We start from the raw sequence: 11464 nt of genomic DNA, 5'->3' as shown, positions 1-11464 counted from the left end.
ACAATTCATAATAAGATTACTATAATCATGTAATCTGTTACTCCCCAACCCACTCTGTGCTTAAAGCTGATGAATATCTGTGGATCTATAAACTCCAAAGTGCCTTTTTCCCGTATCTGTCAAGATTAATTTCTTAGTGTCGGCTACTTTCTGAGTTTGCCTATTTACAGAACTTGTGCCAGTTGAATGACAGATAAGTGACTGTGTAGATTTGTGGGAATGTCTTTGATTTCAAGTTTGTGCAATAAAACAATTGCACATTAATATCATAGTTACAATGGCCATCTACGCTAACAGTGGAAACCTAGTAACTCCAGTAGTAACAGTAGTAGTAACACAACAGAGCAAAATACAAACAATAGCACAAGAGATTTAACAGTCAGTGGAAATCAACAAAGTTAAGGTGAAACAAACGTGAGGCGAATTTGATAAAACACTCATAGGTCTAGGCAACTCTGAGAGGTAGCGCAAGCAGGTTCCATACAAAAATCGTGTACAAGTATACAACCATAGCAAAATCATGAAAGCTAGCATTTGCATTGACATCGAGCTGAGACCATTTTTGCATAATGTGATTAGTAAACAGGCATGCTACATACAGTGGTGGGTGGCGTGAAGGGGAGGGGGGGGGAACGGGGAGGGAGTCGGTGCTCGGGACCCTCTTCCTCCTCCGGGCCTGACCGCACCTCACCTCTACGCCCAGCGACGCTGTCTGACCGGTGCAAGACATCGTCTCTCATCATCACACCCAGTGGGAGAGCTCGGCCCAAAGGTTCAGAGCAGAAACGTCCTCTAAAGCCGCGGCTCGTCTCACCGTGCGGATTTGGCACCGAGTCGATTGTGGATCAGTTTGTGTTTCAGTGACAATGCGCAGAGAAAAGGGGGATATTTGGGGGAACATATTACAATATCTCATACTGTTTATTTACAAAGTGCTACTCAATTAGCCTTCCTGCTAAATGAGGCTACAGTAATAGATAAAAGCATACTGTAATAAATATTGTAAACATGCACGGGTTAGGCTTAGGAAATGAAGTGCTGATTTAGTTCTGTAACACCAGCTTAGCTCCTCAGACAAAAGTTTCCCCCCCAATCCAATTTGTTCACAGAATGCCTTTTGATAGCACACACAAAGACACAACTACACACACACACACACACACACACACACACACACACAGGCTGAAAGAGAGCGCTGCCACTATGCAGCTTGGCACACATTCCAGTGTTTGGCACAGCGGGACACCGGCTCCTGAAGGGCGAGGCGTCGCACGCTGGGAGAATGCTAACTAGACGAGGGCCAGCGCTCGGCAGGTGGGGCCGAGGCTGGAAGCTGCACCAGGCAACATGTTTATGTAACCAATCCACTCGTCTTATCCTGCCTGAAGCACAAAAGTGGGGCTGCAGCAGAGATCAGCGTCCCATCTCTCCGCTAACTGAGATGCTGATTCACTCTTGTTAACCCAAATTAAATTCTGGTCGGTGTGGTCACTGGTGGGAAATCTGCTCCACCTATACGGGAAGCGATGAATCAAAACTTCAGAGTGAAATCCAGACTGTCTCCAGACCAGCAGCAGAGAAAGCTGGACTCACCAACGTTAGATCTTTTCCTCTCTCATCTCTTTGGTTTCCTTTGGTATAAAGCATCACAGACCGGCCGGGTTGGGAAACATGAGCGAGCTGTGTGACGTTTACTCACCTCAAACTACAGGATTTCTCGGTGTTGAAGTTCAAAATTTTTCAAACAGTTACCTCTCGCTGCCAAGGCGCAAAATTGCCCAGTGCAGCTTTAAATAATTTGTAGCTGACTTGACAATTTGACTAGTTTGTAGTTGTAGTTGGAGCAAAAGAGAGGGAGAGGAGAAACGCCTACTGCAGAGTCTGGCTGCTAAATATGCATAAACTTTATATGTGAACAATTTTATTCCAATATGAGAGGTGCACCAGTTTTCAAAATGTGAAACTTAAGCTGACAAAATGCCTGCTGATGTCTAACATAACACACACACACACACACACACACACACACACATTCACACACACACCCTTTGATAAAAAGTAACATTAAATAAAATCATATTTGCTTCCCAAATATGTATGATTTCAGAGTGTGTATCTGGGTTTGGCCACATTAACTGAAACTCTCTATAGATTATCATTGAAGTTACAGATTATTATTGTAGTTGTCAGCTAATCTTTGGTTACAAAATAGTCATATTTCAGTTGACATAATCAGCCGTATTAGTGAAATGTTGAATATCTTTCCCCAAAATAGATCTTTATCACACTGTGGAATGAAACTCTTCACCAGTTCCACCACAGTTTGTCTGCAGGGAATCAGTGCAGCGTAAACCCACCTAAAGTCAGCTTACCTGCCTTTTCAGGCTGACATGAGTCTTTATCACCTAAATTAATATTACACATCATAGTAAGTAGTATCAAGCTGGCCATCCATCCGTCCATTTATCCATTAGGTGGACAACACTGTACACATGGGCAGTGAGTCTAATTAAATATGTTTGAATCAGAGGGACTCAGTGTGAATCAGCTGCAACCAAATTGATGCACTTAGCAGACGACCACCGCTCCATCTGCAGCTCAGCACTTCCCAACGCCGCCCATACACACACACACACACACACACACACCTACACGGCACACACATACACGCACACACTTTCTCTCTTACTCTCATGCTCACCCCCTCTCACCCTTATATATATATATATCTTTCTCTCGCTCCTTCTCACTCTCTTTCCCCCCGTCTTTCTCTCTCTCTCTTTCTCTCTCTCTCTTTCGCTCACTTTATGTCTCTCTGTTATGATTTGCTCTCTTTGTGTTGCCAGTGAGATAATGACTGCTGTGCAGCAGCATGGGTGTGTCCACCTCTGTTTGTCTGAACCCAACCTTTTGCAGCATACTCTCTTGGCGTGTGTGTGTGTGTGTGTGTGTGTGTGTGTGTCTGTGTTTGTGTGTGTGCAATAATAAACATCGACAGGAATAGACGGATAATGAGGCAATCCACCGCTTTCTGGAATCACAGATCACTCTGTGTTTGTTTCCTGCTCCCTCCCGCCTTCGACGTCAAAAGAATCTGACAGTTCATCCAGTAAGTCCTCAGTTCACATTATTCATTGATCTATCACATTAGACCAGTGATCGATTACAGCACTGACTGCTGCCCATTCAGCATCTCCAAGGCGAAAGTTCAGCTATGGTCAAGTTTATTTTTTTGGCATCAAAAAGTGTCCCCCCCCTCCTCCCTCCCTCCCCCCCTCCCCGGTCTTATGGTACTGTAGTATGGAGACTCATTATGGATCGGTATAATCCCATTACAGACAGCAGATGTCCTTTTCCATGACAACAGACACACTTGCTTGACGCTGGGTGAGAAGCCACTTTGGGCAGAGCATCGATGAACAGCAGCGAGAGAAAGCAGCTTGGGGAGAGGAAGCCGTCTGCAGGAGTTGACCTGCTGCCACAGAACCAAATGAGCATTTTTTTTTTTTTTGCGTCTTGTTATCCATCCTTTTCTCCTCCTTCGATATCCAAACCGGGCGTCGGTGTCAGAAGTGGGTCGGTGGTGTTGGAGGTAGAGGGTCGGGCCGACCATGCTCGTGCAGCAAGAAACAACAGCAAAAACAGGAACAGATTTTTTTTGTGTTTTTCAGTTGCAGGCGCTTGAGAAGAATAGTGCTTTTGTAACAGGAAGGGTACAATGTCTTGTTGGGAAGATGCTGCTGTGAAGTCGGTCTTGCCATTCCAGCCACGGTTGCCAAGGCAGCCTATCAGGATTTTAATATCACTGCGAGAAAAAAAGAGGAGAGAAGTGTGACTGTTATTTCACCGTGAATAACCATCTGTGAAGTCAGTTTAAAGCAAAGATGAAAAAGGGAGAAAAAGCAGAAAAAAAAACCCACCAAGACACATGAGGTTTGTATTTGCATACAATGGAGCGAGGAAGCAGTATTGAATAGGATCTATATCAAGGGACGTGAATTACACAGGATCAGCAGCATGGAGTCATAAAAAATACATTTTGGGAGATTGTCCCATCGGTCAACTTCTCTGTTAAGTGATGAGAACAGAGACACCAAAATCATCCATGTGTCCCCGGTAGATCATTGGCTCTGTGCTCCATGCTAACACTTTAGCATACACTAGTGATAGGCCACTAGCATTATTATGTAAGACTGATGTGTTAATGCTAAAAAGTTGTTAGTGGTTTTTAGATGCAAAGCTCCTCATGGATCCATAAAGTAACTCTCATTCATTCATTCACTCATTCACTTGTTCAATCTGTCCAGTGGCCATTAGGAATACTGTATATGATACTGTGTGTCCTTGTTATTATAAGGCCTGTAGATTCTTAGATTTTAAAAAAATGAAATATCATGAACTCAATTAACAGTTGTTTTTTGGCTTTGTTAGCTAGCTAACTATCAGATGTGTTTAGACCAAGACAGTTTTGGTTAGCTGACCAGATGGTTAGCTAGCTAACAAGCTGATATCATCTAAACACAAAATGTAATCATTTAAACAGCACAGAAATTAACCATCATGTCTGTTCAATTCTGAGAGGGCCAAGAAAACAGACATTTTTCCCAAGAGATGAAGACCTCCAATATGGCTGCCAGAGGGTGTGTCACATCACCTAAATGCTTTCTATACAGTGATACTGGCACTTTCGGCTAGTCCTTCCACTAGTATTCTGGGTAAAATTGCAACTGCAACTGCAACTCCTCAGGCTTATTTGGAGCTAAAGACACTTGAGCTACTTCTCCTAAAACAGCATTTATATCCAGTAAATGGCCTCTCTGCTGTTTCAGACCGCGGTGAATGAGTAACAGGTACTCAGCTGTGACATCAGGGGAAAACAAAGGCTTTTAAAATCCACTTTCCCAGGCCTTTAAAAGGCCAGATGTGGGAGATACTCACATCCCCAGTTGAAGGCGATGGTTGCGATGATGATGGCGATCCCTCCCACTAGTGAGACGACGGACAGCACCATGGCGTTCCGACCCAGGCGCCGGGCTCCGTCAATGTTGCCTTGCTGCAGACTGTTCCGGGACTGTGCAGAAAAGAGGACGAAGAAAATGAGAGGGCAGAAGTTACAGACTGCTGACGTACAGGCAGGGATGTAAAACCCAACTAAACTCAATTTAGTCACCACAGGTCCCAGACCGGATTCAAACCCAGGACGCTATGTATACATGGCAGTGACCCCAGACCATTAAGCCACCAGGACGCTCATACATGTCATTTTTGAGAATTCTTTTGCACACATAAATCATATTTAAAGATACTGATTACTGGCACAACATATATGCTATCAGCGGCTTCAATCCAAAAATATCAGCATTGGCCTTCAAAAACCTGTATTGTTCAAACCCTAGTAGGAATTTAACTTCATACTGCAAACACACACACAAACACACACAAACACACACACAGTTTTACGGGCCTGGTCCTGAAACACTTAATTTCTAAACAAAAAGCGGAGTTGAAAGCCGTACCATCACAGAGAAGGCGAGTGCCACCATGTTGATGGGCCAGACGGGGCAGAAGCAGGACAGGATGGCCAGGATGAGGTAATCCCTGGGCTTGGACCCGTCCAGCGCGCCCTCGGTGATGGCGCTGGGCCGGCGGGTGAGCGAAGGCCGGGGTGAGCCCGCCGCCAACGAGCCAGACCGGCTGCCTAACCGCGGCCGGCCGTTGGGGTGGGGGCCGCCTGGCTTAGCGTGCTGCATCTTGGACGACACGGAGGGGGAAGACTCGACTGACACGGGACCGATTCCATTACCTGGAACAAAAGAGGTTCATGTTCCACCTTTATCTTTATCTTCGACATAATGATTAAAGACCATGATTAAAGTCACAGTGAAATGAAAAATTACTTTTTACCTTGTTACCTAATTTTCCATATTATAACACATACCTATTTAACCTATTTAAATTTGTACACTTCAATGTCTAGTGTCTATTATGTGTTAGCGTTATGTGTTTGTATTTGTGCGGATTGTATGTATGTAAGGTTTTCAGTTGTAACTGAGCTGAAAATTAGCTAAATCTGGTACAATACAATGGTAACATTTATGTTTAACATTGTACATGGTCCCATACAAATAAATTTAAAATAAATAAATAAAATAAATAAATAAATAAATGCCCAAATTTATTGGGCATTTATTTTTATATCAAAATCCCATGACTTCTACTTCCTGGAAAACAGTGTGTTTTTCGTGGTTACTTCATGGTGTACCAGTAGGCGTACATAAACATTCCAACCAGTAATACTATCACTGATTATTGGAGAAAAAAACACCCCTCCCATCATATAAATCCTGCAACTTCACATCTTTCAAAGTGACACGAGTGGCAGCATGGTGGTGAAAACACTGTTTGCTTTTCCTAAGACACCACGGCTGGGATTTACTCACTTTGAAGAATCTAGAAGCAAGAAACTATCAAAATGTGACTTTAAAAGACAGAGAAGAAAGGACAGAGAGGCTTCAGTTGGGTTTCTGTGTGTGGAGGAATTTATTGAAGCGGCTCTTTGGTTTGAGGTTGTTGCTTTCTTTCAGTGACAAAGAAGGGAATCCAAGGAGCTTTTCAAGCAAAAAATGAAAGCCATGTAATGAAGGCTTTTTAAATCTTTTGCTTGAAGAATGCCTTGGAAGTCTTTCTTTTTATGACTAAAGCATTTCTTTTTTTCTTTTTTCCATTTAATAATCCTGTGGTCTATGCACCAGAGAAATTGCTAAATGAATGAGAGGAATTGGCACAAGTGTACTTTAAGGTGATTTGACCATGAAGTTATGCAACATGTCAAGGTAACTTCCTGTAACTTCCATTCATTTAGTCAAAAATTTTGCTGCTGTTTTTGTGATGATTACTACTGGACCAAACCATGAACTTAGACTGCTCTCATGTCAACAAACCTTTTGAAAATCAAATTTTAAAAATTGAATTATTTAAGATGTAAGGCAACATTTTGAGGCAGTATACAGTAGATGGGTAATTTGTAATTATCAGAGTTGAGAAATGGCAAATGGGATACAACCCTCTCGAAAACATTGTAGGATTAGGCTATAAAGGAACAATGAAAGTGTATAAAATTGCCTCCAGAAGTCGTTCATCCATCATCACTTTTAGAAAAGAAGACAATAAATACGGGGGCAGAAGAAGAAATCTAGACAGAGTTGGAAGAACGGAGCCAAAAAGCAAAGTGGATTATTTTGGAGAGGGAAGGGGGATGATGGGGCCAAACAGGAAAGACAGGAACTGGAGAATGATGCTGAGAAGGCCAGCGCCTCTTTAAATCAACTCTGTCAGTTTCCAGACAGTGGTGGACAATCTGGGAAATGAGAAGAAGTGAGCTAACAGGTAGAAAAGACTATGTCACTGTGTCTTAAGTGCTAGAAGGCGTTAACGCTTAAGTTTAAGTTTAATTACTGTTCTCCATCTTCTCGTTGATCACCGTCAGATGGTCCTTGGACTTGCCCTCCTCTGTGTGGCTGGCTTCAGAAGCATCTGTTTGGGGTGCGGCCTGCTGCTCGGCGCTGGTTGGTTGGGAAGTCACCGGGCCTAGGTTGGCTTCCCCGTTGGTCGGCTGGTCCGGCTGCTGTGCCTCCTCCGCGCCGCTGGGCGGCTGGGCGGTGCTGGGACTGGTGGCCATTGGGAAGTGCAGACAACGCTGTTGCTTTTAGTAGTTGAAGAGAAGTCGAGGGGGGGCTCTCTCTGAAATGGATTAAAGAGATTGAATTAGTTTCATTGCTACCATAAAGGGGTAATAAGTACATGTTTTACTGCCCCATTGCACAAAATGACCATAATATATCTGTGGGGGGTTGATAGGGTTGATGATTAATACCAATGGCTCAACCTTCACTTGACCTGGTGCTTCAAAACTCAACTTTCCAGCCTGAACTCTGTTGTACAACCTCCCTGCTCTAATTAGCTAGCTTACTACTGTGAAGCCGGTGGGGGGGGGGGGGGGGTGGGGGGGGGGGGGGTCCCAGGTCCCAGGCCAAAGGTCCCAGGCCAAATCCGAACTGAGGACGTCTTGGCTACATGGTTACAACGAAAACGTATTAGTGTGGATGTGGCCTAAGTAAGTAAGTAAACTTTCATAGAGCACTGAGACACCAGGACTACTACATTACTACATTACTGCATTGCTGTATGCATGTACATTAGAGACACTGTATGCATAATGAATGCATGATGTTTAAAAGAATTATAGTGCAGATATAAGACTGTGGTCCAGATCATGTGACTGCAAAAACCTGAGGTAAACTGATTTCATGTTAGAACTCTGTTTCTAGACTTAATGTGTGCAGAGGCTTATTAGTGGGAGGCACTTTTAGGCAGTAAAATGGGTAATTATTGCCTTCAGAAGGTAAGTATCCAGAATATCACAACAAAACAATATTGATCATTAGTGTGTCGCCCACTGAGGAGGCATTTGCCATCAGATGGATCAGTTTTACTTGTAGACTACGAGCGACAGACTGGCACTACAAAACCTTTCACTGACTTGCACTATAATCACAATACACAGGTCAGATTCAATCAGCTCCTTCCCACTTTGTAAAGCATCATGACACTTAAATTACGTTGCATGCAAGCAGCGTGGGTGCAGCATCTCTCTGAGTGCTGCTCCAGGTTGGTAAGTTTGCCCTCCTACATTGCTTCCAAATATTGCCCATCAAAGCTTTTTGCACCGCAGCTCCCAGCCGGAGGTGCAGCCGCTCTCCAAGTTGTAGGACGGCTCACTTAATTTAAGGCAAATAATTGATAATATAGATCTGATGAGAACTGGAGATGAAACAAAGAGCCAATTACGTTTGCCATGGTTATGGTCGCAGTGCGATTGATTTCAGATTTTTCATTCCTTGCTGAATAAGTGGAGCATGTTATTAAATGCTGCTTGTGGGAGTGGTGGTCAGAGAGTTAGGGGGTTTGAGAGAAAGGCTGAAAACCTGCAATGAAAACACATTATTGGATTCTTCTACTTTAGTGTCGTGAACAGACTGGCCCTCTTCTGTCCGCACTCACAACCAAAATCAAGTCACAAGCTGCAATAAAGATCGAAGTCAATGAAGTGCTTCTAGTCAAAGATAACTAAAGCCGAGCTTGGGTCTGTTTAGGATTTCCTGGACTTTGAAAAGACTGAAGAAAACAGACCAGGGACTGCATAATGTTTCTAGGAATAAGAGTGCGTGATGTTTCTGGGAATAAGAGTGCGTAATGTTTCTAGGAATAAGAGTGCGTGATGTTTCTAGAGTGCGTAATGTTTCTAGGAATAAGAGTGCGTGATGTTTCTGGGAATAAGAGTGCATAATGTTTCTAGGAGTAAGAGTGCGTGATGTTTCTAGGAATAAGAGTGCGTAATGTTTCTAGGAATAAGAGTGCGTGATGTTTCTAGAGTGCGTAATGTTTCTAGGAATAAGAGTGCGTGATGTTTCTGGGAATAAGAGTGCATAATGTTTCTAGGAGTAAGAGTGCGTAATGTTTCTAGGAATAAGAGTGCACAATGTTTCTAGGAATAAGAGTGCACAATGTTTCTAGGAATAAGAGTGCACAATGTTTCTGGGAATAAGAGTGCGTAAAGTTTCTAGGAATAAGAGTACGGATCTGGGACTGTTGCTCAGGTCATCTGATTGCAAAAACCAAACGTAAGATGGCTTCAGGTTAGAACTCCTTTTCTAGAGACTTGATGTGTGAAGACCTCAAAGCTTATTAGTTTGCTCAATACTACAAGTTACAAGCCACATACCGATGTTTCACAAGTCTTAGAACTGACTGTTATCACCTTGCCAAGTTGACCCTGTTCTTTAAGTAAGGTTTTTGCTGTTGCGCAGCACAACATGACCATACTATATCTCTGGAGGTTGATAGGGTTGATGATCAATACCAATGACTCAACGATTACTTGGCCATGGTGCTGAGATTTCTAGCTTTCAAATCTCACTTTCTGCCCTGAGGATTAGGGCCACGTGAAAAATGTACATGAGTTCTGAGATTAAAGAATTATGAGAAAAAATAATTCTGACAATGAAGTCAGAAAGTCAGAATTCTGACTTTATTTAAACTCCCCATCCATTGGAGTTTTAAGACGCTCCCAATTGCCCCAAGCCAAAAAAATGCAAATGTGCCAGAGACTTGTGTAGGAGGAGATAAGTTCTATCTGTGTTGTTGTAATTCCCACTTTACTCCTCTAGGGGTCCTATAGAGGTAAAAATCATAGATTACTTAGTGCCCCTTTAAGCTATGGCTGAGAGGACATTATAGCAATAATAACAGGTTGTCAAATTCTCTACTGTCATGAGGACTTATCCACAAATATTAGTTTGGTAGTGGATTGATAGCTTGATTGCAATGTAAGAAAGTATAACTTCCAGTAACAGTAAAAATGAAAAAGGATAGAAAGTTGATTGTTGATTGTGATACTTCATTGCGCTGTTGCACTCCGATCCCACTTTTAGTTTGTGTCTTTTCAGGAAAAATAAATCCCATTGTGATCTCCTGTTTGCTAAAACTTTCATTGTCTTTCAGCAGTACGGATGTCATCAGTGTCACAAGTGTTGCAGCCAGGTGCAGCCTTGCTACTCAGTCGGGTCTGAACTCACGGTCAGACTCCCACACAGAGAGAACGGACTCTGCTTCGACGTTCCTCCCTGCGTCGCTGCCCAGACTCTTTGATCTGACAGCATGCTGCTCCGGGTCTGACAGCCTGGGAGAGGAACGGCTTCTTAAAGAGGACATTTGGAAGAAAGCTCTATTGCGGCAGCTGAAAGAGTGAATACTGCGATGACCTGCCAAGACAGGATTGATGACTTGAATTGTTTCCCTGGGGAAAGGCCACGATACTGCTGTTCCCCTCTGTAAGAGCTGACAGAGGGTAAAGGCAGGTATTCCAGAGGTACACCGTATATTTTATTTCACGGTACAGTGCACTTTCTTCGGCAACCAATACTACTGAAGCGGGTCTCGGTTTCAGTGAAATTAAACAAAGCAAAGTAGGGAGATGCTGTTCTGCAGAGGAACTCTGGAAGAAGCACGGACTGCCTTTAAATCAGGACCACTTCCAGGACCGTCATTACAAACACGTTTCACAGCCAAGCTTTGTTTGTATTTTGTATATATTCTGTTAATATTTTGATATTTTTTTGTATTTTGCTATATTTTGTTAGTATTTTGCTTATATTTTGTAAAAAATGTTTTGCTTATCATGTCGCCTTATCTGCTGAGCTGACCTGACTCTCGTCCCGTACTTTTCATTGTATTGTTGACCCTGTGTTAACCTACATATGACAAATAAAACGAAACTAGTATGAGAACTTTATTTTAAATTCTATTGAAGATCCCACAGTTTCCAAAGATACCAAACATGTAATGCTGAATTACAGGAAAATGATGCACAAACATCTAGATTTTTCCATTTGATGTAATGGTGCAG

The 11464-nt window shown here is 42.9% G+C and overlaps 1 protein-coding gene across 1 annotated transcript; it reads right to left on the bottom strand.

The window, feature by feature from the left end:
* Positions 1-3519: 3519 nt before the first annotated feature.
* LOC139907735 (uncharacterized) lies at positions 3520-7678 on the bottom strand. The gene is made up of 4 exons (XM_071894234.2): positions 7456-7678; positions 5517-5803; positions 4939-5071; positions 3520-3614 (listed from the first exon to the last, which is right to left on the bottom strand). The coding sequence occupies exons 1-4, from the start codon at positions 7676-7678 to the stop codon at positions 3520-3522; spliced, it is 738 nt and encodes a 245-aa protein (XP_071750335.1).
* Between the last annotated feature and the right edge of the window lie 3786 nt (positions 7679-11464).

The sequence above is a fragment of the Centroberyx gerrardi genome, chromosome 7 (assembly GCF_048128805.1).
Source record: "Centroberyx gerrardi isolate f3 chromosome 7, fCenGer3.hap1.cur.20231027, whole genome shotgun sequence".
Lineage (NCBI taxonomy): Eukaryota > Metazoa > Chordata > Actinopteri > Beryciformes > Berycidae > Centroberyx > Centroberyx gerrardi.
The sequence above is the reverse complement of the archived record's forward strand: the minus strand, read 5'-3'. Positions and strand labels throughout refer to the sequence as shown.

Bases quoted from the DNA above. Each gene is read 5' to 3' on its own strand.
- LOC139907735 (XM_071894234.2), bottom strand. From the start codon at position 7,678: ATGGCCACCAGTCCCAGCACCGCCCAGCCGCCCAGCGGCGCGGAGGAG. The intron at 5,072-5,516 runs GTACGGCTTTCA...TTTTCTGCACAG, and splicing joins CACTCGCCTTCTCTGTGATG to TCCCGGAACAGTCTGCAGCA. The intron at 3,615-4,938 runs GTGAGTATCTCC...TTGCTGCACGAG, and splicing joins CATCGCCTTCAACTGGGGAT to CATGGTCGGCCCGACCCTCT.